At 40.6% G+C, this 27450-nt stretch overlaps 3 protein-coding genes across 4 annotated transcripts; 1 reads left to right on the forward strand and 2 right to left on the reverse strand.

The window, feature by feature from the left end:
* Positions 1–46: 46 nt before the first annotated feature.
* Positions 47–9792, forward strand: LOC136666611 (syntaphilin). Of its 2 annotated transcripts, XM_066644917.1 has the most exons (6): positions 1097–2281; positions 2902–3104; positions 4313–4411; positions 5020–5148; positions 5771–5920; positions 7086–9792. In XM_066644917.1, exons 3-6 carry the CDS (start codon positions 4368–4370, stop codon positions 8428–8430), a joined length of 1668 nt encoding a protein of 555 aa, XP_066501014.1. In that variant the 5' UTR covers positions 1097–2281; positions 2902–3104; positions 4313–4367; the 3' UTR covers positions 8431–9792. The 2 variants fall into 2 exon arrangements, with proteins under 2 accessions (XP_066501013.1, XP_066501014.1); XM_066644916.1 differs by lacking the exons at positions 1097–2281; positions 2902–3104 and adding an exon at positions 47–227.
* A 106-nt stretch (positions 9793–9898) lies between these two features.
* Positions 9899–13040, reverse strand: fkbp1aa (FKBP prolyl isomerase 1Aa). Its single transcript, XM_066644918.1, has 5 exons — positions 12894–13040; positions 12650–12697; positions 11096–11208; positions 10643–10817; positions 9899–10237 (listed from the first exon to the last, which is right to left on the reverse strand). Exons 1-4 carry the CDS (start codon positions 12928–12930, stop codon positions 10689–10691), a joined length of 327 nt encoding a protein of 108 aa, XP_066501015.1. The 5' UTR covers positions 12931–13040; the 3' UTR covers positions 9899–10237; positions 10643–10688.
* A 1482-nt stretch (positions 13041–14522) lies between these two features.
* On the reverse strand, positions 14523–27273 carry mfsd2al2 (major facilitator superfamily domain containing 2a-like 2). The gene is made up of 14 exons (XM_066644320.1): positions 27223–27273; positions 26680–26799; positions 25130–25254; positions 23581–23713; positions 21879–21957; positions 21318–21475; positions 20702–20792; positions 19605–19726; positions 18596–18679; positions 18209–18292; positions 17729–17841; positions 17016–17159; positions 16571–16747; positions 14523–15291 (listed from the first exon to the last, which is right to left on the reverse strand). Exons 1-14 carry the CDS (start codon positions 27271–27273, stop codon positions 14952–14954), a joined length of 1821 nt encoding a protein of 606 aa, XP_066500417.1. The 3' UTR covers positions 14523–14951.
* Positions 27274–27450: the final 177 nt, after the last annotated feature.

A 27450-nucleotide genomic window follows, 5' to 3' on the forward strand; every position in this document is an offset into this window, starting at 1 on the left:
TTCTTGTGTTTGGGTTCATTGTTGTTTGCCTCTTAATTGTCATGTAAACTGAGTGATTCAATAAAGCTTCTCATGAAGCTTCGTCCCTCTGCATGAAGCCTCTGTTATCTCCGCCCCTCTCTGGTCCACAGGTTCCACCCAGAGTCAGATGCCCAAACTCAGCTCACTGCTGCGGGGATGATGGAGGACGAGCCCGGCCTGGAGGATAAGCTGAGAACCGCGAGCTGGTAAGGACGGTTTGTCTTTAGTGCATGATATATTGAGTGCAGTGCTGTGTCTCTCTTTTTTTTTCACTTCGTTTGGAGAATTACCGGTGCGGTGACTTTAAGTAGGACACGCCGATGCTGTCGTTAACAGTGCAGTGAACAGCATATTGTTACGCAAAGGTCTGTTGCACTGGCCTGTTTGTGGATTACAGGCATTAAGGGAAGAAAGAGTACACTAAATCAGACGCACAGTCCTTTATAAATATTAAGGTCTGGTGTAAGTTGAAGGATTTCCTCTCTACTTTTTAAGGATGAAGCATGGACCAATAAACAGCCATCAAAAATGTTCTTCTGTTATGTACTATCACACTGTATAGTCTAGCAGGCCTGTTTGGGGCCGTTCTATCTCTTTATATCTATAGAAACTGTGCCCTATCCGGGAGGCTATGAAATAAGCTACCTGCAGTATTGCGTCCGTGACGTCATCACGTTGTCCTACTACTAGGTCAGCGTTTTCCAGGCGTCCTTCTCTCCAGCTCACTGGGATGTTGTTCAAATCTGGTCACGTTTTTCAGTTTAACAATCCCAGCATTAATATTTTACCACGTTTTCTTCGAAAGGGTTGAAGTAATTTTAGACCATATGCTGTTTGTATCTAATTGCTGTTATCCCCATAAAAATATTTAGACAATATAAACAATAAATGCCACTCCAATACAGAATACAGAATACAGTTCCACTGCACTAGAGTCTAATGCAGGGGGCTTTGTACCCTAGAGCTTATGCATAGAGCATATATGTATTTCCATGTGCATACAGATAAAGACCATCAGCACTTAAATGTGTGCACCTTATAAAGCCGAATTAACTAATAATATAAGGTCTTTTGTATGAAACGTATCTTTTGACGTGTTGTAAATGCAACAGAAGGCAAAACTTCCATTGTAAGACTTAAGATCAAGACTTCTTTTCCTTAATTTGGATCAAAGGGATAACTGAGGATTGTCACTCTGGAGATTACAAATGGAAAGCCTAGAAAGTATTAAAAGATTATTGTCAGTCACATCCCCACACTAGGTGTGAGCTGGACTGTGTCTGTCATATCCCTTCCACTGACTCAGCTGCAAATTTCTTTAGCTCCAAACACTGTCCTGAAATAAACTCCTCCATTTTTGCCCTGGAATCATCTCCCTCTCCTATCACCTACCCACTGGGGACATATTCAGCTTCATCAAAAATGATGTTCCCTCTCACTGCGGTTAGTGTAGAATTAGCACTAATGGCACTGTGGGGAAGCTGGGCAAATATCTGTAGCACTTCTGTGTGGATAATGTTGTTCTATAGATCAGGATCAGCATTTGTTCTCAAAACTTGTTAGACTGCACATCTGGAGAGATAATACTAGCACGTCATTTCTGTTTGAGTTCATAGTTTCCTGCTTCTTTTATTGGTTTACCAATTATTGATGACCATCTCCTACGTAGAGGTGTATGGTTTCGTTAGAATCTTATTAGTGTTAATCAGATTAACCAATATTCAATGATGGGTTTATTTAAATCTAGAAGAGCAGAATGCTTAGATGTGTGTTCCCACCAAAACAGTTTCCTTCCAGATTATATTTAGGCCAAATTTTCAGATATTTTTTTTGGTCAGAATGTCATATCAGGCTCTGTTGTAGTTCTGCAGTTGTTAACTTTCTCAGTAATTACAATCCACACAGATGTAGGGCCAAAGTCTGTGCTTTATGTATTTATATGAATTGGCAGATGAGTACATAAAAATCACTGAACTTTGGCATTAGTGAACAATTCCTATCAAGTTATCCTTTACTGGAAGCTTCTTTGAGCAAAATGGCATGATGTAAACTTGTGGCCTGATACCAGTTCATGTTTATACATTTGTAATGATATGCCATCCCTACACATGTTGTTTTTACTACATTATATATTAATATTCAGAATGTTTAGTGCTCTATTACAGTTGGTATGAGATGGCTGTCACTGGTTCAGACCCTAACACACTCATGATCAGCAGCACCCCTGGAATGGCAGCTCATTCTCGATGTGTCTCAACAGGTGTGTGTGTATGTGTGTGTGTGTGTGTGAGAGAGAGAGAGAGCGAGAGAGAGAACGAGAACGAACATCTGTCTGATTGTGTTCTGTTCATCATGCTGAGGTTTTATTTCTCCTCTGACATCAGCTGGGTCACATGACGTACAAACTGTTCTCTCCCTGTGATGTTCCCTGTCTGTGGGGACATGATTGTTCCTGGCATATTGTCATTTTTAATTTTTCTATTAGGCCAACCAGGATGCTGAGTTACTAGGCAACCATTCATGCAATAAAAGTGCTAGCCAAGCATTCCCTTTACATGTGAGACATTAGTTCAGTCACAGACTGGTGTCTTACATAACTTATTTAAGTTTACGTGCCAGAGCCTGTCTGTAATTTAGATGTGGTTTTATTCAGTATGTCTTTTACAGTGCGTTGTAGAAGTTGTTATTGTAGAAACGAGATAAAACATTCTTTTAAATGTAACAGGAATAGTTTGGGTACGTGTTTAACCTTAATTCTCACTCCAAATGTAGTTGTTTTTCCAAGGATTTGTATTTGTACTGGCTCAACGAGGCAAATCTTTGTACATTTTGTCAAACAATTGCTTTAGAAATTAGAGATATGTTTCCATCTGGTTCTAGATTGCACTACTTCAGCTCAGCTTTGTCTCTCCGCTTGTCTGCTTCACCACTGTCCTTCTGAGGTTTATCTAAGGGGATAGAAGTGCTCTGACACAGTTCTGTGAACTACTTCGAGCAGAGAGAGAGAGAGAGAGAGAGAGAGAGAGAGAGAGAGAAACAGATGATGACTCAACTGTATGATGTTCGCTCAAGAGCAATCGTCTGTAAGACTTCTCACCATGAGACACAACATTTACCAGCCACTTCTATACCTCTCTTAAAAAGACACTTTACTGTAGTTCAGCTCTAAGGTCAAAATTATTTTTCATTCCTGTCATAGCTTTACAAAAGATTATGATACAGATTTTACAGTTTTGTTAGAATTACAAGCTAATGATAAACATTATCCAGAAAGAAAGTTATGTGATATCACTTTACAATGTTCTTGCTCTGCTTCCAAGATGATAAAAATGGCATGAGCTTTTTATATTTAATTAATATGAGTGGATCTTTTCATGGTTGAATAGTGAGCATTTTCCAGCTAGCTACATAAGCAATTAGTCATGGTTCAATCTAAATGACACAGTAAGCTAAAATATGTTTGGTATCTGAGGCTTTTCTTCAGTACTGCGTCTGAAATTGCTAACCTGTAGTGGTACCACTATAGAATAAGACTAAACCTATAAAGGTTTATCAATTGTTTCAAATCTGTTCTGTAATGGCTGTTAAATATGTTGCTTATACGTTGGTTGTAATGAAAAATCAGTTATAACACAGACATAGAAAGCTCAACTGGGACCTGGTGTTTGCCAAATGATGAACCCACATCCTTCTACAGTGTTAAACCTCAGATCTTGCCAGATACTGATCATACTTTGTCTTCTCCATCAGTCTGCATGAAGCCCGTTGCCTTCGTCAAATATATGTTAATAGGTTTAACCAATTAATGTATTAAACACCAGAGTGTTTTTTTACACATTAATGATAATGTGGTGCACCTTAATGTGAAATTATTATTTATGACATTTAAAGTGCTTACAGACTAATTAATAACAATGACATAGATAGTCATGCTAATTCATCAGCCTTTTAATGTACAAAACACAATATATGTTGGTTTGGTAGCTGATTAATGCTGTTTTTCATAAGGATATTTAAATAGTTTAAGTGCTCGATAGCTAGCAGAATATGAACCATCAGTTATAGCAGTTCTGTTGTCAATTTGTAGTTAACATTATTATACCACAACACAGACAGTTCTATTCGGTGTTAATTTTAGGTTAATTCACATGCCTTAAATAATTTATTGCATTGCTCTGTAACAGATGAAATCGGTTCCATAATTGTAGAATATCAGTGTCTAGCTTTATTCTGATCTAGAGAATCAGACAGCATCTACTGCTCGGTGTTAAAGTATGTGCATTTGTTCCAGAACACTTTGTGCTGTTGGGTGTGTTCTGCTGTTGGAGGCTGACCGTGAAGGGCTCATGTCTCTCCCTGCTAACAGAAGACCCTCTGCTGGACCACGCAGGTACTGCACGTCACTCTTCATGCTCAAGTCAGTTTGCTCCACTCAAGCAGTTTGATTGTTTATTTAGCTTCTTGGCTAACCTTTGTTTTTATGGCGTAAATAACGTGAGCCAAGTCAGTGCAGTCATAAGGAATAGGAATGCTGAGGGTGCACATGCACCATGCTGATTAGCCAGATTCCTTTTTTAGCTAATCATGTTGTTTACATTTCATTTTTAATTAGATATTTAAAATACCATTATGGTGAAGTTTTTATTAATAAAACGTATAGTGCTCATGTGTTTCATGTTTTAATTTAGCAGGTTTAAAAAATCTATATTATTATTATATGAATATTGACATCAGTCGTGAAAATTAATGATTGGAACATCGTGGTACATCATACAGTGGTGAGATGTTTTAACAAAATTTGCAAAGAACCATTTTCACAATTTTACTAAACAAGCTGCATCATGTTTTTCTTGTATATTCCAATTAGAAATTTCATAATAGCAGGACAGTTTCCTAAGGTATCATTAACTAAATCAAATAATGATGAGTACTGGGATTCACACTCCTAATCAGTACAGATGATTGCAGATTGTGCTGCCTTTATTTGTTTTTCTGTAGACGGTCCGCCGGGACAGCCAGTGCTCGTAATTCCCGTGGCGACTCCTCCATCAGCAGCAGCTATTCAACATCATGCTGCAAGGGCACAGAATGTAATACCATACCTCGCTCACACCCTGCTACACCCCGGTGAGACAGACACACACACACTCACACACACACACACACTTCCATTATGTCGTGTACTACGATAATGTCCTCCACTGGGGGCATGTTCCAGATTCTGTAAGGTTTGAGCACCAAAAATAGACTATATGGGAGAGATCTACTTTCACTGAACCCTTCTGAAACTCCCATACATTTTTAAAATGAGGGTTGTATAAATATTTTGGCTCTTCTGTGTTAATCATTAAAATTATGAATGATTAACATGAAGTAATAAATAACTAAACTATTGTTACTACTTGGTTTTTTAAGGTATGTTTCCTAAAGGAATAATAACTTAAGAATGAGTTGATAGAAGCTAGTAACAAAGGACAGCCAGAAATGTTCTCATTTACACACTGTTGTTTTATATGAACAGCTTCAAAAACAGGATGCTTCATTAAAGGACAAAGTGAGGCTGAGAAATGATCATGTTAAAATGAAATACAAATGGTTTTTAGTTCAATAAGGACTCAAGGAGAAAGTATGTCTCTAAACCAAATGCATCATTTTGTTGTCTGTTGTTCTTGGGCGTACTATGTAACACCGGGAGGCGTATGTTATTCATGGGAGCTTAACTGTTTGATCTTCTCCTGTCTCGCCCCAGACGGCAGGCAAAGTATGCAGCCTGCAGTGAAAATCACGGCATCCGTCCTCCAGCCCCCGAGCAGTACCTCACGCCTCTTCAGCAGAAGGAAGTGTGTATCCGTCACCTCCGTGCCCGGCTGAAAGAGAATGTGGAGAGGCTGCAGGACAGGTCAATAGGAGATATGTCTCTGATGAATGTTTCAATACATTGCTGAACTACATTAACTACACTGAGATGACAGTTTTGTATCACCAAGATGCAATTTAATAAGCATGTCTTCTTGGGCCTTGTTGTGTTTACAGGCGAGTGAGAAGTAGTATGTTCATACCCTTTGCAGTGAATTTGAATCTTCCCAGACCATACATACCAGGTCACACACCGTGTGTGCTACAAATAGAAGGAAAACCCTTTACGGAATTTCACATTTAGTTTGCCTCTGAGCTGGAGTTAATACAGAACAAACCTGTTTCTTGCGAATCTGCATGCAAAACTAACAATTTCTAATGTTATTTTTAAATAACCCAGTACAATATCTTGGTTTGATATATACCCACCCTTTACTGTTATTATCCCCAGTCAATCTCAAGAATTACCAGTCACCTTCATGGTCTCATAGTCGGTTCATGTTCCAAGAACTGTGTGGAATGGCTTTTTACTATGCCAATTTAGTTTGTGAATGCAGAATTATACAAAGGCCTCAGCTTGGACTCGAAAAACCTTGAACAAGTTTTGGAAAGGCATGTCAGGTAAGGAATTATAAAGAACATTTTTAGGCTTTGAAGATACCACGGAGCTTTGTTAAGTCAATTGTTAAGAATTGGAAAGTTCAAGGCAACATGCACATTCCACACACACAAAAAAATAATAATCAGAGAGTAATAGCCAACAGTGGAAAAATGTGTACATCACACAAAAATATCAAAGATGCTGCACACACACCTTGCCTTATCTCAGAGAGAATCAAGATAAAGACCTTCTTTCCTTTATCTACAAATTCTTATCTGGTGTCAAGGATCCTGCAGCAAACTAGCAAAGGTTGTGTTGTCTGATGAGACCAAAATTCTGGCATGTATATATCCCAGCCTGTCAACATAACAACACAATCCTGATTAAGAAACATGGTGAAAGCATAACATTGTGGGAATGTTTCTCATCTGCAAGGACTGAGGAAATTTGAAGATTGGGAGGAGGAGGAGGAGGGATGGAGCACTGAGGAGAGAATAAATCTGGCAAAGAATTTAAAGAACAAGAAATTGTTCCCCAATAACATAAACTTGCAGTGCATGATTCAGCCGTTACATCTGCTCTCTATCATGGTTATGTATCCCTGCAGGGACTCTGAGATTGGTGAGCTACGTATGCAGCTCACACGGATGCAAGAAGACTGGATTGAGGAAGAATGCCATCGCATCGAAGCCCAGCTAGCCCTTAAAGAAGCCAGGAAGGAGATCCGGCAGCTTCAGCAGGCTGTGGAAACAGTCAGGTCCAACCTGGGAGTCCGTGACACAGATCAGCAGGACTGTAAGTCTGAGGGGACGGGCGTAGGCAGGTTAGGGCCACGGTATGGAGCCTCCAGGTCTTGTGGCTGCTCTCCAGCACATACAATCAGCCGAAGCGCCACATTCACCAGGCTGAACAGTGAAACGTCACCTGGCACAGACCGGAATGGAAATGTTCCCTCGGATCGGCACATTCCTGCCAATCGGGGAGCTGCCACTTTACCTAGAGGGGATGGGCGTACCCATCTGCTTCTGGAGGCAGCCCTTCTGTCTGAACAGGTCCCGCCATCATCACTTTGCTCCAACCTGTCACGCTCCTCAACCTATGAGAAGCTTTGCAGTGGCGAGGCAGTCCTGCCCATTCGTCGGCCCTGCCATGCAGTCAACAACAACTGTAGTTGCATGACACACACCTACCTCCCTCACCATCACCTTTTCCTCCATCTCCCACAAGATGAGGCTCCGCTCCCTCCTCCTCCTCCTCCACCTCCTCCCCCTGCCCCAACAGCACCCTCTAGTACATCAGAAGGAAGCGAAAAGCCAGGGTTCAGATCCCAAGCCTGCAGCCCCACAATCACTTGGATCTCTGAAGAGGAGGGTGGCGGTGAGGAGTTAAGCATCATCACCTCTGCAACTTGCGCACCCGACGTAACTCTGGCTGAGCCCCAGACTTTTCCCTTGTCTTCCACTGCTTTTTCACCCACTCAGATGTCATACCATTCAGAGACATTGCCCCCAGAGAACCTTGTTGAGTTAACATCATCATCAACGTCAACTCCTACGGTGTTGATTATGCCTCAGACGCAACAACCTTGTCCTAGAGCTCATCCAACTCCAGAGCAGGCACCACTGCAAGTGAAGGTTGTGGAGTTTAGAGAGGAACATGGAGCTGGTGGGGGTGATACAGAGGAGGAGGAGGAGGAAGAGGAGGAGCAAGAACAACCTCCTCAAAAGAGCCACTGGAGCAGATACTTCCTGATCGATCTGCTAGCATTAGCAGTGCCAGTGGTTCCAACAGTGGCATGGCTGTGTCGTGGGGCACAGCGTGAAGGAATGCCCATGTACCACATGGGCTCTCTTCTCCGTGGCTGCTGTGCTGTGGCACTTCATTCACTGAGGCGTGTTAGCAGCACCCGCAGCCGAGGCCCAACTGGGACAGGTGGAGGAACAACAATCTAAATATCTGCCCTACAGACATGTCCCGAATATTTTTTTTTTCTTTTCAGTAATGCCGCATTCAACTTGGTTACTGGTCTGCTAGTTAATTGAACCATACACTAAAATATGTTGCAAAAACAAAAAAACCTTGATCCTCCGTGTACTGACGTAGACTTTTACTTATTCCAGGGCCCTTACTCATTTCCACCAATTGTTTGTCTATTTCCCTTTTTCCTCTCCATGATTGTCCTATCAGCGTTTGTTGGCTTCCTCTCCAGCTTTTGAGCTCAAGCGAGAAATAGAGTCAAAAAGGGTAGAACTTGAAAAAACTGAGAAAAAAACAGTATATTTTCTTTGATCTCTAGATATGAAGCAAGGCTCAATCGAAGTCTAAATGTAGTAGGTTGTGAAACCTTGTCTTGATGTCTTTGAGACTTTACTTTCATCCACGGTGTGGTTATTCCTCATTCATAATGTGTTCATGAAAAATGTGGAATCCAGTACCAGCTTTTTGATACAAAAGAAAAAACCAAATTGGGATTGAATGAGAAACTTGATTTACCAATGGCTAAAGGAATGTCTTACGGCTTCCAAGAATGTAGTGTACCATGTTTGTTTAAGAATCCCAAATGGTATTCATCTAGCATAAGACTTTATTTATTTTAGTTCTTGAACTCAGGCTCAATCTTGGCTGTAGGTACAGAAAGCACGCAGGGTTTAAGAATGACCAGTGGCAATAGGACTGCTAGCTTTACGGTTCAATTCAAATATACTGTATTTAAATAACTGGTGTATACATCTTTTCCACTGTACCTCTGAATCTCAATGTTCAGTTGTACATACAGATTAACAGTAGTTATGGATGTGGTGCACTTAAGAGTTGACTATAGTAGAAGTGCTTTAATGATTTTTAACTTTAAACCTGCTTTACGATTTCTTTCCCCCTCAGTTCTGCACTATGTATCACTTTAAACTTGGTGAGGAGCATTACCTGAAATTCAGGGTTGTCTCGCATGCGTTGATTAGCTCAGTGTAATGCTTCTCAGTTTATGCATTTTAATCATAAATCAAAGACATGATGATGAAGCCATGCTTTAGTTTGAGATTGCACAATTGAACTCCAGTAATGGATTTTAATCAGGGATGTTAGAACCAATGCAAGAGCTCCATGTATAGGTTGGTTAATGGGCATGTTAGCACATAGTTCCCAGTAAATAAGGCAATTGGTTAATGAATTTTCAACATTTTCTAAACTCGTTTGCAGTGTCGTTGTCAAAATATGGTAGAAATAAAGACCATAGCAAGTACATAGAACTGAAAAGGTTTTCAAAACCTATATAGACAGTTCTGTACATATATTTGTGTGGTTGGAAAATAAAATATTGCGCCTTTAAAGGATTGTCTCTTCTAGTTTTTCAGCTGAGTGTTGGTAAACTCTAGACCATCACAGAAACTGAGCAGACAAATAATTGAGAGAGAGAAAAGTTGTCTTTTTATAAACAATGTTTATTTTCAAGTAGTTTGTTTCATAATTATCCAAATTTCCCCACCAGAGTACAGACTACCAGCTCAGCCAAAGCCCTGTCGCAGTGATTGTGTTTACAATGCAGAAAATAAAATACATAAAAAAAAAAAATTGGCAGAAAGGGGATTAATTGTGAACATCCAGTGGGTGAAAGCATACCAATGTATGTGTCTAACAGGAAAGGAATAAAAAGATAACAAAATATACACATGGATTACAGAGCTAAGCTAAGTGGTGTAGCTATCAACACTAGCCCCTTTCGAGGATCACGTGCAGCAGGCCATGTTCCCCAAAAAGGTCGACCTGCAAAAAAGAACAAAAGAAAAACAGGACCATGAGATGCATCAAACTCCATGTGTTTCAGAAAACACATCAATAAGGATTAGACAGCCTAATCTAAAAGACTGTTAAATAAACCTTGCAGGACAGTTAAGCCACAAGCTTGTCTAAGACAAGAATAATCTCTTTGAGGGGATTAACGCCAAGCTATTAAAAAGATCCCTGCACCTAGGAAAAACTACAGGCAATGACAAGAGGTGGCTATGGCATAGACATGATTACCAAGATGGTATGCTGCTAAATTATTATTATTGTATATTTTAAAATTTGATCAATATTCAACCATCCAAACAAAGACAGGAGACAAATTCATGCAACATCTAAAGGCTACAAATGTTGTGATACATCACAAAAAGCCAAAACACTCACCCTGAAAGAACAAATAGGGAAAAACCTGAGTCAAACTGCAAAGCTTTTACTCCAAGCCAATCAGCTCCACATCAAATATGAGGGTGGCATTGGGAGGAATGATGCCGGGGTGACCTTTGCTCCCATAGGCAAAGTCCGGAGTGCAGGTCAGCTTTGCACGCTGTCCTACACTCATCTGTTTAAAAAAATAAGTCTGAGTCATATTCTATGTCGAGAAACACTTGGATGGATATCAGCACAGGAACAGGTCTCAGAGCTCCATGGCTACATTTAATATCTAATGCATGAAAGAGAGAAAGAAAATATTCTCTATCGATTAAGACCTAATTTAAGGGCAAGGCAGTGGATATGTCTGTACAAAAGGCATTTTCAGAAGAGAGAGATTTAATAGCAAGTCTGGTACCAGATCTCTGAACTGTTTAAATTATTAATCCCAGACAGTAACGGTAATACCTGAGCCACTCCTTCATCCCAACCACGGATCACTTCTTGTTTGCCGATCTTGAATTTGAAGGGCTTGCCTCGGTCCCGGGAGGAGTCGAATTTGCGTCCATCCGTCAGTGACCCTGTCAGACAGTATTCACACATTAAAGTGACCACAATGGAAATGAGCCCTGAGTGTTTTTTCATGTTTTATCATGCCATTAAAAATGCTATCTGAAAAAGCATTAAAATGATTACATTCATGAAACATTCACTTTCATCCAATGTTGAAAGAGCTACATGTAAACCCAGCCAACACTATGATTTTTAATAAATAAACAAATGATCTCGAATGGGGGGGGGGCTTTTAATTGACATAAGGGTTAAAAAAAAAGACCATTTCTTTTGAAACATTCATGAAGACGTATCAATTGAGGACAGGCGTTTTCGAGCTCTTTTAATGCATCTGTTTAGTAGTTACACCCAGTAAACAAGGAACGTCCCTGGACGTTCGAAATAGGTCTAAAAGTAGTCTGTCCGTCAAAGACATATTTTAAACGTCAGTGGACGTCCAAAATGCGTTTTATACAAGTAATTTATTTCGGGACCAATTCATAACGTCAAAGGATGTCCAAAATACGTCTAATAGTCGTCTTTTCAACTTTCATTTTCAACCTTAAGAGAACGTTGATTAGACGGTAGTCATTATGTTATTTCAACGTTGAATCAACGGCTAATTGTTTACTGGGTAGAGTAGAGTAGTTTAAGAATGAATCAGTGTAGTACACGAACTGTATTCCAAAAACAAATACCCATGTAGCCTACTTCATTCCTTGTCTGGATCTAGTAAGAACAGGGCGGATTCATTACATATCAACACTCATCGCAGGGCGACAGCCTCCACAGAAAAAGTGATATACTAATACCATTTTGTCACTTAAATAATCGCTTGTTTCGTTCACACCCACAAATCAGTGTGATGTTACGCTTGCCCTGTCACATTTTTTTAATGAATAACAACCACTTTCGAGGCGTTTTCCAGCTGAGGAATCGATCCACAACCGATTATTGCAATGATAAATATAGCGACAACTCTGCGCAATACATTCAGACATTCCCCAACAAAACCTTAATGCAGAAAGAGACTCCGAAAGCGGCCTTTTGTTACGGAGCATCCTGACAGGATTAGCCCGGAGGCCAACACGAGGCTGGAAAGGGCTTCTTATCATTCGATTTTTCTTTTTTTATTCCACCTTAAATGCGCTTAACCAGGTTCCACCTTAAACAAGTCAGCAAAGCTTTTCCGGCTTCAAAAAAAAAAAAAAAAGCCAAAAATAATTTAAAACAAGCCCCAACCAACCCAACTTGGGTTCTTCTCGTTCGTTTTTTTTTTCGTTCCACCTTAAATGGGACAGCAGTCACTTAATGTAAAGAATGTATCCGCTGTCCTATTTAAGGTGGAACGGAAAATCCGTCTGCGAAAAAGCCAAGTTCAGCGCAGCTAACCTCCAGTTAAATGTTACGTTACCTCCCTAATCTGCGAACGGAATTTAAAAACAAATACACCATTTGGTTTCAACTTACCGACATAGTGAACGACACATGTTTGTCCTTTCTTGGGGAAAGTGCTTCCTAAAAGGGAGAAAGGAAAAATATATGTATTTATATTTAATTCAAGCGTCTGCCTGCTCGCTAGCGTCTTAGCGCGCCGGCTAAAGCTAAAAGAGAAAAAACTGCGGAGAAACGTCAAAAAACGGACCAAACGCTGCTGTTACAAGATAGAAAATCGTTAGGGAAAAATTATCCAGGGTTTATTCGAGTGTTTTACCGTCTCCAGGAGTTATCGTTTCGACCTCGACGCCCATCCTTTTTCGCTGTTTGGTTTCTCCTCTCCCGGTTCTCTGCACAAAATGCGCTCTCTACAATCCTCTAATTGTGATTCTAGACATAAAGACTGAGCCCCTCTCTCGCACACAGTCCCTTGCTGCCCCTAGCGGCACATTGAACCACCAAATAAGAGCCAAAAAGAGACAAAATGTTTCCTGAAGAGATAATTAATAATGTCTCAATCTGAAAACGTTCAAAGATTCACCCGCCTCTTAAATATATTACACTTTTAGTAACTCATAATATAGAGCACATGTCATAATAATGGGTTAAAAATAATTTTCTGTGATAAAACCTTATTTCAGGGCGGCACAGTGGTTTGGTGTGTTTTCCCTGTGTCCGTGTGGGTTTACTCCGGGTGACTGTCTGTGAGGAGTGTGGTGTGTTTTCCCTGTGTCCGTGTGGGTTTTCTCCGGGTGACTGTCTGTGAGGAGTGTGGTGTGTTTTCCCTGTGTCCGTGTGGGTTTACTCCGGGTGACTGTCTGTGAGGAGTGTGGTGTGTTTTCCCTGTGTCCGTGTGGGTTTTCTCCGGGTGACTGTCTGTGAGGAGTGTGGTGTGTTCTCCCTGTGTCTGCGTGGGTTTCCTCCGGGTGACTGTCTGTGAGGAGTGTGGTGTGTTCTCCCTGTGTCCGTGTGGGTTTTCTCCGGGTGACTGTCTGTGAGGAGTGTGGTGTGTTCTCCCTGTGTCCGCGTGGGTTTCCTCCGGGTGACTGTCTGTGAGGAGTGTGGTGTGTTCTCCCTGTGTCCGCGTGGGTTTCCTCCGGGTGACTGTCTGTGAGGAGTGTGGTGTGTTCTCCCTGTGTCCGTGTGGGTTTCCTCCAGGTGACTGTCTGTGAGGAGTTTGGTGTGTTCTCCCTGTGTCTGCGTGGGTTTCCTCCGGGTGACTGTCTGTGAGGAGTGTGGTGTGTTCTCCCTGTGTCCGTGTGGGTTTCCTCCGGGTGCTCTGGTTTCCTCCCACAGTCTAAAAACACACATTGGTAGGAGGATTGGCTACCCAAAAGTGTCTATATGTGTTTGTGAGTGTGTGTCACCCTGAGAAGGACTGGTGCCTCTTCCAAGATGTGCTCTCGCCTTGCGCCCAGTGATTCCGGGTAGGCTCTGGACCCACCGTGACCCTGAACTGGATAAGCGGTTACAGACAATGAATGAAAACCTTATTTCATAATATTCCATAACAGTGACACACTATCTCAAAATTAAGACCCTGCATCTCAGTATTTAATAATATCGGCTTGCAATGTCTCAACATTTCATAATAGAGACTTACCTTCTTATAACCATGATACTATATCCCCTAGTATTTCAATATATTGTCTTATCATCATATTGATACCTCATAATGTCTCCCTATCCCATAATTAGATTATATCTTATAGCGTTTCAGAATATTGGCGTACTGAATCACAGTAATGAGATAAGTTATTAAAATGCTTATTATGGGATAGCAAATCATTATTACAAGATACTAAGTCATATCAATTGTCATTACTACGACTTGGTTATCGAGAACAGACAGCTCCAAAAATGATTCTAAATGGGTCAGTCTCAAGAAACAGGCTCATTTCATGTCCATAAATATTTGAGTGACACTACACAAATGAATGTCCTTATGGTACAGCAATACACCCAATTTCATTTCCAACAATTATCTTTTTTATTTACTTTTCAATGCAATGTATCGACATGTCATACATAAGTTTCTACACTCATTGTCTGTTTCACCAGCTTCACTGACCATATAGTTGCACTTCATAGATCTACCATTACAGTGTAGTTCATCTTAACTATGCACCCACCACATCAGAGTCAGGGCTGAGAATATTCCAGTACTGAAATAATACCTGCTCTGTGGGGCTCCTGTGGGGGTGTCCTGACTATTGAAGAACAGAGTGGGAGTGAGTATGTGGGAGCAGGAGTGAATATCCTGATCTGTACGGTGAGCAACTCTACATTGCTTATAAAAAATAAACACAAGCTATTAAAGACAGATCAGTTTCATTTACACCCATGTGACCTTTGCCCCCTTCGCATGTGTCTTGTAATACTTGTGTGGATGCTTCTGGGAGCTGCGTTGAGAGACAGGTATATTATTTTTTGAGCTGGGTTTATGAAACCGTTTCTCCAAACCGCAGTCTGACCTAGTGGAGTTATGACTGTGTGGAGGTGTGAATAAAATGCAGTGCTCTCGAGGTGAAGGAGAATTTCTCAGAAATTTCTGTGTTCTTAGAGATGTTATGCTAGTCTTTGAGAGAAAAACTCTTGTCTCCAGCCTATGGTGCTGGTTTCTGTGCTGTAACCCAGCATCCTTTTCTTTAGTTGGAACCATTTCAGCTCTGGACCTGCGGATGCAAGAAGAACAGTAGAAATGTACATACTATAATATGAATAAAGGTATCGCAAATTGTTATTTGATGTAAAATTGATGTCTGTGTAAAGAGAGGTATATTAAAGTAGGCACGAAGCAACTTCACATGATATAAACCAAATGTTAAAGCTGATACTCAAGCATGTATTATGAAGCTGTTCTTTAAACTGTCAAAAAAGGTTGTCTACTCTTTAGTCTTCATTTTGTAACTAAACGTTTTGTACTGTTATGTCAGAATGTCTGTCAGGCCTTATTAATATAAAAAAAATGACTCTGATATGTCCCTGATTGCAGTCCATATTCTCCCTTAATGGCAAAGTAAATGTGAGGGTTGGGAGTGGGTAGTGAAACATGGTATTTAAGTGACATTTAAGTACATTAGGTATTTGGGTGACATTTAAGTTCAACTCCAGATAATGCTATCCATCACTGACCCATCTCAACTCCTATCCTCATCATTTAAAATCAGGTAGTGTCGCAGTCATACAGCTGGTTGTGGGTTTGATTCCCGTTCCGGGTGACTGTCTGTGAGGAGTGTGGTGTGTTCTCGCTGTGTCTGCGTGGGTTTCCTCCAGGTGACTGTCTGTGAGGAGTGTGGTGTGTTCTCGCTGTGTCTGCGTGGGTTTCCTCCGGGTGACTGTCTGTGAGGAGTGTGGTGTGTTCTCCCTGTGTCTGCATGGGTTTCCTCCGGATGACTGTCTATGAGGAGTGTGGTGTGTTCTCCCTGTGTCTGCGTGGGTTTCCTCCGGGTGACTGTCTGTGAGGAGTTGGTGTGTTCTCCCTGTGTCTGCGTGGGTTTCCTCTGGGTGCTCCCGTTTCCTCCCACAGTCCAAAAACACATGTTGGTCGGTGGATTGGTGACTCAAAAGTGTCCGTAAGTGTGAGTGAATGTGTGAGTGTGTATTGCCCTGTGAAGGACTGGCGCCCCCTCCAGGGTGTGTTCTTGCCTTGCGCCCAATGATTCTAGGTAGGCTCTGGACACACCGCGACCCTGAACTGGATAAGTGCTTACAGATAATGGATGGATGAGTGTCTAATGTTCTCCTTCAATCGTGTTGAACTAAACAGCAGCTTAAATAGCGCAATAGCTGTCTTCATATATAATATAATGTGTAAACACACTAAAATGGGTTAGACTTGACCGAGGCATCTCGGGGAATGAAAGTGACAAGATGCACATTTAACAGACTCTAACATTTCTGAGACTTTCATACTGGCCTCATTAATAACAATATAAATTGGATTGGAATTACCTTGTACATCCCAGGTCGTTTTGAATCTGTTGGCGCCGTGTTTCATCAATAGGGTAAAGGTAGAAGAAGGCCAGACCCAGCAACAGCAGGATGATTGGTACTGGTGCCATAAGTATACGCAGTGCTGTGACTACTCCTTCACTGGCAATACACACTCCTGCTCTATAACCTGTCAGACTAGGAAGAAATAATGACTCAGGTATGTTCATGCAAACACAGCCTTGAGAAACTGAGAAGGTCTGTGTTCTCATTTGTATGTATGAGTTCATGTAAGAGATTTATATCTTATTTATGAATCTTGTATACTGGCATTTGGAAGATATGTGTACTGTAGCTTTAAGACACAGTACTAAAGCCTGGTACAGTGCTGCAGAGCGTGGGAGATGTGTAGGTGATTGTGTGTGTGTGTGTGTGTGTGTGAGAGAGAGAGAGAGAGATGACTCACTGTAGCGTCATGGTGGAGATGCCGGCAGATAGACCACCGCCAAGCTTGTTGCAGAAGCAAGAGCAGGAAAAAAACAGGGGCTCTAAGTCCATACAGCAGGGGTTTTGTACCACAAACTCATCCACCACGTCCGGCAGCATTGACCTGACAAACACATGAGAGATAAGAGATGTCAAACGAGTTATTGCAAACATTTTTTGGCTATTGAATATAACACTCACTGATGATTATCACAAATAATAACACTCAAAATCAAGATTTGAATAGTCACTTTAAAGGGTACATATGCTATGTCTACTTTGCACTTTACCGTTTCATTTTCATGTGCTCCAGTTATAATTTGGGTTGTTTTTAAACATAGCATAGTCAAAAAACAAGCATTATAGCCTCAGTGGGGATGTATCGGTCTAACTTACTACAACAGGCTGAACAAAGAGATGAATGATTTACCAAAGCCAGTAAAATTAGTTTACATATATGGTCTTCATCAAATATTCAATGCCCATCATTATGTAAAAGAATGTTTGCATAGCTAGCCTCGTTGCAAAATCTAACTTTGATTAAGCAAAGGCAACACATTTGAAATGTGTCCAACAAGGCCAAGCAGAAACAGTAAATTATGGACGTGGCTGGCCACTGTAGTGGGGCTCTGTCCTGCTTCCAGGAGATGAATAGGACTTAAGCGGACAGATCTAGGTCTTCGCTGTACTCACCATGGTAACAAGAACATTGTAGCTACACTGATCCCAACCAGAACACACATCACCACGTAGACTGTTACGTTTTCTTTCACAGATGCAAATACTAACAGAGCAGGAATGAGCAGCTGTTGAATTAAAGAAACAGAATCAGCTGTGTTTTGTAATCATCATCATCACCATCATCAACAGCAGCAGTGAAGTCATTAAAGAAATCCTTTAGCGTTAATCTCGATCTGCTCACAGAGCTGATATCTGTCAAGCACACTTCTTTTTTAAGTACAAGTTCATATGCTTCTATTGCATATGAATCAAATCCAATTCATATGATCAGACTGTAGCCACATCTACTGATGCAGACACAACGGCTACAACGACATAGGTGTCAGTCTGCAGAGAGGAAGTCTGGAAATGGAAGTCTGAGTTTCCATTTTCATTGTCTGTGTCATCAGAAGCATCATTATTACAGAGCAGAGAGAGAGAGTGTGAACTTACAGGGAGGCCTATGAAGAGTGTTCTCTTCTTCCCCAGCTTTACCAGAGTCTTTTGGCACAAAGGCACCGATACAGTAGCTGCAAGCTGTGTGGAAATCAAACAAACAAACCGACTGGAATCTATTATTACCATCATCATCAATTTTAAAGTAATAAATATCAGTAACGTTTTATTGTAGGTCATTGCCCCTTAAACACTATATACGTCTGTTATAACAACGGACAAACCTGCAGTGATAGTCAAAATGGCTGCTTTGTTCATCTGAAAGTAGGACGTTATATCACAACTGGCCTTTTGCTGGAATACGCCTGCACAGATGCTTATCTAGCTTAAGGTCATGTATTGTGCAAGGCTTATGTAGCCTTATAAACAACCAGTGGGACTCACCAATATGGTTAGCATGAGATACAGGAAGTGATCCCCCAAACCTGCCACATGGATGCAGAACAATCCAAAGATCCCCAAAGACATCTGTGAAGGGAACAGTTCCAAAAGAAGTCAGACTTCATTTCTTAACATCCTTGTTTCCAGTGAAGCTAGTGAAGACATATTTGGTCATGTGTAGAGTATTGACACTGCAGTGTCTTCAGTATCTTACTCAGTGTAACGGCTTGACATTATGACTCAGTAACACTTAGCAAGACCAGGCCTGACTTATTCCAACCTATCATACCCACAAACCTCCTCTCACCAGTGAACTACTTACATACACAGGGATACACACAAACACAAGCCAACTAGGTTCTGCACAGGCTTTCCAAAAGGCTAACTAAAGAAGAAACTGGCAAATTTAGACCCATGTGTAGTGATGTGTGCTAGCAGTGCTATCAGCCTGATCCTTAAACAAGGACACACTGCCATTGACACAAAGCACTGAATAGCACTCTATATGGAGCACTTGGTTAAACAGAAGTGAGTGAATGAATTATTGGTTTACAAGCTAGTTCCATTAGGTGTTTTGTATTTGAAATAAGAAACATTTGGACTAACATTCATTCATTATCTGTAAGCGCTTATCCAATTCAGGGTCACGGTGGGTCCAGAGCCTACCTGGAATCATTGGGCGCAAGGCGGGAATACACCCAGGAGGGGGCGCCAGTCCTTCACAGGGCAACACACACTCATTCACTCACACTTTCACTCTGACATTTTTGAGTCGCCAATCCACCTACCAATGTGTGTTTTTGGACTGTGGGAGGAAACCGGAGCACCCAGAGGAAACCCACGCAGACACAGGGAGAACACACCAACTCCTCACAGACAGTCACACAGAGCGGGAATCAAACCCACATTTGGACTACTAACAAGAGAATAATGCTCTACAGATGAAGTTCAACAGGTTCTCGCTAACATTCTCTAAAGCTTGTTGTTATATATTGAGAGTAGATGTCTGAACCTGGAAGGCGAGAGAGGAGAAGAGGAAGCCGAGCACCAGACGCTGATAGGAGACATGACCAACCACCTTCTTGAGATCTTTCAGATAAGACCTGTGCTGGACTGTCTCTCTGTCCAGATAATCTGAAAACAAGAGTGGGATATTAGTTTGGACACAAAAAAGACATTTTTGTTCATTTTCCTAAGTTGAAATGACTACGCAATCTTTATATGGAACACACTTCTGCACACATTAATCCTACTTTAATAAACTACTGTTTGTTGTGCGAAATACTATATACAGCACCCGTCAAATGTTTGGACACACTGCCTCTGCACAACCCAAGTAAAGGTCTCAAACACATTAAGAAGGCGAGAAGTTCTACAAATTAAATGTTGACGAGGCCACAGCTGTTCACTGAAAACAGTTCCAGGTGATGACCTCATGAAGCTGACTGAGAGAACGCTGAGAGTGTGGAAAGCTGTCATCAAAGCAAAAGAAGGCTACTTTGAAGAATCTAAAGTACAAAACATATTCTGGTTTGTTTAATGCTTTTGTGTTTACTACATAATTCCATAGTTTAATGTCTTCCATATTCATTTACAATGTAGAAAATAATCAAAATAAAGAAAAACCATTGAATGAGAAGTCCAAACTTTTGACTGGTGTAGTACATTCACAACATGTGGAAATTGGCCCAAAACAAAGGAAACCCCTCCCTGAGTGGGCGTGTCCAAACATTTGACTGGTACTGTATGTTACACTCTGCATATAAACAGAATTTGTACCTTGTTAAGCATGTGCTAAAGCCATGGGGGAACCACTGGTCAGTACCACAGAACCAGCCCCATGGACTGTAAAACCCAGAAACTCAAAAGGGACGCCTCTGGCGAGGAAAGCTCCAAAATGGAAGGACAGGGCGGCCTTGTGATGGAACTCTACTCAATAGCTTTGGGATAAGTTGGGTTGATATTTGTGACCCAAAACTAATCACCCCCAAGTCATTACTTGAGCGAGAGTCCATCTAGAGTTTATTTAAATGTCATTAAATCCTCACAGAAATTGCTCCAACCTCTACTGCCTAGTGACAAATTCCCCAGTCATGGCCCTTAATGTACCTCTCTGCTCCTTAACTCCCAGAAAGAGCACCATGCTGCAGATGAAGAACAGAGCCCCCAACACCAGAGCTGAGGTCAGAAAGGCCTCTCTCTGAGGAAAAAAACACACGGAAAACACTGTTACTTACATCACACGCTCATTCATTAACAAAAGACCTAATACCTCCAATATTTTAAAATCTTTTTTGTCAGAGCATCAGAACACAGTGGTTTGTTAAATTAAATTACACTATGAATGTGTTAATGCTTTAAGTTCAATAAAAAGAGTGGACATTTCTGCCGTTTAATACAAACATTTAAAGTGACAGCGTCTGTAATAGTGGGTATAAACAATTCATTCATGTATTCATTCAGCTTCCATAACCGCAGCATAAAATGGTTCATTCAGGGACTGTGAATCACACTATACAGAATTAATGTTAAGAAATAAATCACTTTCATAAATATTGTTTGGCATTTTCTGGCTGTTAAAAATTACATTGATCCTTTAAATAATGGTTAAATTAAAATTAATTTCAAATATGTTACTGTACATAGTGCTTTTAGCTTTTAAAGAGCTTATCTTTTATGGTCTCTTTTTATACTGTGTGTGTGTGTGTGTATGTGACACTCATACCGTGTGATGAAGAGGAGTAATGGGGAGAGTCGTTGTGGTCTGTGTGAGCTCATGATTTTTCTCTATGCAGGAGTCCTTTCTATCTGCATTAAACACACTCAACACCTGACCCTGAATCATAACAGCCAAGAGCATCGCCAACACCTCCACACTCATCCCTCAGAGAGAGAGAGAGAGAGAGAGAGAGAGATATGGAGGTGGTGAGAGGAGTAAGAGAGAAAGCCAATAGAGAGAAAGAGGTTTAAGAAGAGAGACTGTCCACAGGAGACAAGACTTTTAAAATTAAATAATATAATAATAATAATAGTAAAAATAATAATAATAATAATAATTAACAAAATAACTATAACTTATTAAAATGCTAGTATGACTCTGAAGAAGGCTTTTAAACCATTCCATGCTTTGAATGCTAACGTCTAAATTAAAATTCTAGAGGACAGCAAGAGCAGAAGTCGCCAGCATGACAAAGCACTTCTGTCGCATGTTCAGTAGCAGTGGCTAATAACTGATCCACACACAGGCCCCTCAGACTCAGTCTCACAGCGTGGGAGATGTTCTTACTGTAAGCTGTGGCTGAATCTCGGTCTCTCTCACTTCCTCCCAGGAACATGTTAAGGGAAGTGTATGGGATATGATAGCACTGCGGAGACAAGAGACTGAGTTAGGAGACCAATCCGTGGTAAAAATTGCAGTACCACAGAATCACAGAAATCTAAATATTCTATTACAACAAACAGTGAAGTATTAAACAGGTTTAAAACATTAAACATTAATGTTCCAAAAAATACCATTGACTCCTCTGCCCATGAATCCCACATTTGAAAACTAAACAAAAACAGATACATGCTTGTGTTTGTGAGGTCACAAAATTTGACACACACACACATTTATTTATTTATTTGTTTGTTTTTTTGTTTGTTTGAAAATGTACTTCTGTTTTTGAACACAACATAAAGTTAAATCCAAAAACCAACAACAGCTCTTTAAAAGTTAGTTTTGAACTCTGTCAGGGATGGAAATCTCTTGGTAGTCAAGGTTTAGACCAAACCTGGGTTTAGAAAAGTGGCCCTTAAACTAGGGTGACCAGACGTCCTCTTTTACCCGGACATGTCCTCTTTTTTAGACTTAAAAAATGTCCGGGCTGAATTTCACAAACGTCCGAGATTTTGTTTTTTTTTTCTAGAGCTTACATAGAACTTCGAGAAGTTTCGTTCACAAACTAGTCCCGCCCCCTGCCCTACTCCGATTGGTTCGGTTGAGTGAGAAGGGGGCGTGGTGAAGTAGCCTAAAATCTTCTGATTGGACGGTCTGACTGTAGAGCTACCGTTACTGGTCGATAACCTTCTCTGTAAACATTTAATTGGTCAGTCTGCACGTCAGCAGTCCTTATTTACGTCAGGCAAAGCCCAGGTACCCACCCTCATCTCGAGCAGCTATGCCGAAACGTAAATGTAAGTTCTCGGATGAATTAAAAAGAAATTCCCATGTTTTGTGTAGCAAATAATGGTGTAAAGGACCTAAAAGCACACATGGGTTCAGCTAAGAATACAACGGCAGCGAGGGGCCAGGCATTTCACACATTTATTTTATTCTTCAGGAGTGCTATCTGTGAATTGGCTCTTAAATGAGTCCACACGGGGGCAGCCAATAAGAACACAGTAACAACCCTTTTTCAAATAAAAAAATGGAATTTGAAAATGATCATATAAAAATGTATTTACTTCTGTTTTTGAACACAACATAAAGTTAAATCCAAAAACCAACAGCATAAATGTATCATATCAACCCTTTAAATTAGATTTGAAATCTTAACTGTTGGGGATCAAAATCTCTTGGTAGTCAAGGTTTAGGCCAAACCCAGTAAACAGCGAACGTCCCTGGACGTTCAAAATATGTCTAAAAGTAGTCTGTCCGTCAATGACATATTTTAAACGTCAGTGGACGTCCAAAATCCATCTTAATAAGTTAGTTAAGTGGTGACCAATCGATAACGTCAGTGGACGTCCAAAACGCGTTTTATACAAGTAATTTATTTCGGGACCAATTAATAACGTCAATGGACGTCCAAAATACGTCTAATAGTCGTCTTTTCAATGTCTGTGTTTGGAAGTCTTTTCCACTTTCATTTTCAACCTTAAGAGAACGTTGATTAGACGGCAGTCATTACGTTATTACAACGTTGAGTCAACGGCTAAATGTTTACTGGGAATCTGGGTTTAGAAAAGTGGCCCTTAAACGCACCATCAAAGCACGAAAGTCTTACACTCGTGAAGGTGTGGAAGAGGCAGCTGAAGATGAGATACCAGGCCACAGAGGCAGAGGAGCTGGCCGCAGTGTGAGGAATGAACCAGAGGAGGATGTAAGAGAGAACCGCCAGCGGGGTGGACACAATAGACCTGTGAAGGATCAAAGTTATAATAGGCACAAAAATCAGAAACTACAGCTCAGCTGTGGATTTCAAACTGGGACCACAAGTGGGCGCTAAAGAGGCCATTTCAATTCATATTTAACAATCTGTAAACTGTAAAACATGGAAAACATATTTATAAAATACTTAATTTAGCAATGACTTTAGCACAGGTGCATTGTGCTCCTGAGAACCCGTGGAGAGTATGTTTGTGCTGTTGTAGTTCTGCTGCTTGGCCACTAGAGGTCACATGTGTGAATCTTGACTACAGCGCGGGTGGGGATTAACAATGGCTGACTTCTGATGGCTTGGTACATGAACTACAATAACACAGAGTCTGGTGAAACTGACTAATGGACCATGTGCTAAAATGTACCAGAAAATATTATCCATTAATTAGTCCACTGTAGAGAATGTGTTTCTGCAGCTCATGGATTTTCTGATAGTGTGAGAGACGTGTGAAATGTTGATTACTAGAATGATTCATGAGGAAGCAGCAGAAAAGCTTGAGTCAGACGGGCTTTTAATTGAGCTCAGATTGATTCAGAAACCACAAAAATCAGTGAACACTACGGTGCTGTTTGTTTGCTCCAGATAAAATTAAACCGCTGTAAATTCACCTATCATGTTCACAGTTCATACCCCCACATTTTGTTTCCAGATTCAACCCATATTCTTACTCCACTCATTTGTTGTACTCCACCTGTTTCGGTGTGCCAAATGTTTTCATTTCCCACCCATTTTTATATTCTACATGTCTTCTTTCTTCACCATTAAACCCTGCCCTGATGATTGATTGACTGCTGGGAAAGGAAATCAGTGAAAGGTTAATGTAAACGCTAACACATTTATAGTAAATGTAAACACAAACATGTGATGTCGCATATGAACATTCACTCATTCGTTTTATTTTTTTTCGTCCTGTTTCAGGTAAGTCCCTGGAGGGGGCACCAGTCCATCGCAGGGCGACACACACTCACACATTCACTCACACACTTGTATGTTAATAGAGTTTGAGAAATTCGTAAAGTATCAGAATTTTTGTGTGAATGAGAATTCAGCATTAGATTACTGCTTATTTTCTTCATTTTAAAACAAAAGTGGGAGAGAAATGTTAAATGATTACATCATAAATTTTCATTTTCAATCTGAGACTGATCTGGTTCTGTATTGTTCAAATATCCATAGGTAAGGACTGAGCTCACACAGGAAATAAAAATCAGTAGTATGACCATCCCTAGCATGCAAAGATCGTTAAAAGTGTTTCAGCATCACCCCACTACATCAGTCTTGATATCTTCATTCACTAATAAAGGAGGTGGTCTACTGGGCTCTCCCTAATCCTTCTACTGTGCAGAGCTTCATCACTCCATAAAACACCAACAGCTGTTATTATTTCACCCACCAATGAAGGAGCTTGCCCATTGGACTCCGCCTACTCCTGCTGACCAGTAAGCCCACCAGAGGGTCAGTGACAGCATCCCAAGCCCGATTTACAAATAGAATCAGTGAGACGAGAAACGCCTCCATCTGAACAAGAAACAGAGAGAGAATTAAGAATGAGGCCAGGGTAGAATTGCCTGCATCCCTGATATATTCCACTTCATAAACTCTGCCAGCAGCTTTCATAAATAATAAACAATTTCAGCTGGAGATGAAGCAGAGATGGTGTGATGGTGCTCAGGGAAACACAGCACTCATCAAAAACTTTGAGGATGTTTTGCCTTCATTTGAAACCCCAGTAGTGTGTATAATAAGTAGGAATACATGCAAAGGTTTTGTTGTCACCACTGGAAGGACCATGTAGGCCTCAGTAGTCTTCAAAAATTGATTAGTTTTTTTATTTTACAACATATTTAAAAATAATATTATATATAAAATATATCTATATACTACACATTACTGATATACTCTGCCCTGTTACAGCAGTGCAACTGTGTTACTCTGTGGTTGTTAACAGGGTTGAACGTCTAGGATAATATAAGACATTATTTGGTTAAGGATGCTAAGTTTAAAATGATATATGTTACTGTCAATATCATGAGAGACATGTTTTACAATAAATTAAGAATAAATTAATATTCTTTGCAGCTGTAATCTTGGAAACCTAATGTGTAATTTTCACTTGGCCTTGATGTGAATCAGCCCTACTGATGAACCTTCTTGTTAATCATGTGACTTAAGGAATTTCCTCTTCCATTAGCAGTGTAAATATATTGTGGTAATGGGGTTAAACACACAGTGAGAAACTGCTTAAAACATTCATTCATTCATTATTTGTAAGCGCTTATCCAGTTCAGGGTCGCGGTGGGTCCAGAGCCTACCTGGAATCATTGGGCGCAAGGCAGGAATACACCCTGGAGGGGGCGCCAGTCCTTCACAGGGCAACACACACTGACACCTACAGACACTTTTGAGTCGCCAATCCACCTACAAACATGTGTTTTTGGACTGTGGGAGGAAACCGGAGCACCCGGAGGAAACCCACGCGGACACAGGGAGAACACACCACACTCCTCACAGACAGTCACCCGGAGCGGGAATCAAACCCTCAACCTCCAGGCCCCTGGAGCTGTGTGACTGTGACACTACCTGCTGCGCCACCGTGCCGCCCTCTGCTTAAAACCGTTACTATTATTTAACAAAAGTAAAGAATAAAAGAGAATGTATTTACCATTAAATGACAAATGTATCAATTAAACTAGATATATTGCAAACTATTTTGAAATGTCTTTTTGGAATATATATATATATAATTCAAATATATATATATATATATATAAAAGCATAGATAAACAACACATACTCACATAATTTCCTGTCAAGTTTGCTGAGCATTAACCTCATAAAATACAATATAATCATATACTGGAAGAAACTGTTCCCACATGGTTAGAGCTTATGAAAGTCCTTCACCTATGAAAACTTGGACAATGCTGCACAAGACTCGTTTACCTGCACAACATCCAGCAGAAAGATCTGAAAGGACAAAGCCATGGCAATATTGGTTGCTGGATATGGAACGCCACCAAGTGCATAACACAGCTTTGTACAGATAGAAAGTCCTCCATGACTCTAAAGAAAAATGAGAAATGTCATAAAAATTTAGGAAAAATAGTAAGCATGTAGTTTTACATCACAAAATGATAACAATGATATACCATCAAATAAACAACGATGGCATCAATTATATCAGATAGATTCCAAGAAAATTTCAGGCACTTACATTGGACTCTTGTTTTCTGGTTACTACTTCTTGCTCTGCAGTTGTACAGGCAGAAAACATCTCTCTCCAGGACAGTAGTTTATCCCGTAGTGCTCTAACTGCAGTCAAACTGACACCAAACCTCTGAGATCAGGATCTAATTTATATATAAAACTTGACTGCTGATTTAAATTTCTTTGCCTGTGCCCACACCATCCACAGTCATAGGGCTGCTCCTCATTAGTCCTGCTGCCTGGGAAGAGTGAAATTTAAGAGCGTTCTCACCTGCGTACCTGATAATCCCCACACTTAAACCCCACCCACCAACAACAGCTCCTGACCATTCTTTCACCGAACACAGAAGTAGAAAACAAAAACTGGCCTTTTCACCCTACAGCCATGGTGAACAAAAGGTCCTTTGGAGAGTTGACATAGAAGAACAGTTTTTGGTTCTTTAAAATATCAATTTTGTAAATGAGACCCATCAAAGGAGTCAAAACTGACATTTATTCATTATCTGT

The sequence above is a fragment of the Hoplias malabaricus genome, chromosome 14 (genome assembly GCF_029633855.1).
Source record: "Hoplias malabaricus isolate fHopMal1 chromosome 14, fHopMal1.hap1, whole genome shotgun sequence".
NCBI lineage: Eukaryota > Metazoa > Chordata > Actinopteri > Characiformes > Erythrinidae > Hoplias > Hoplias malabaricus.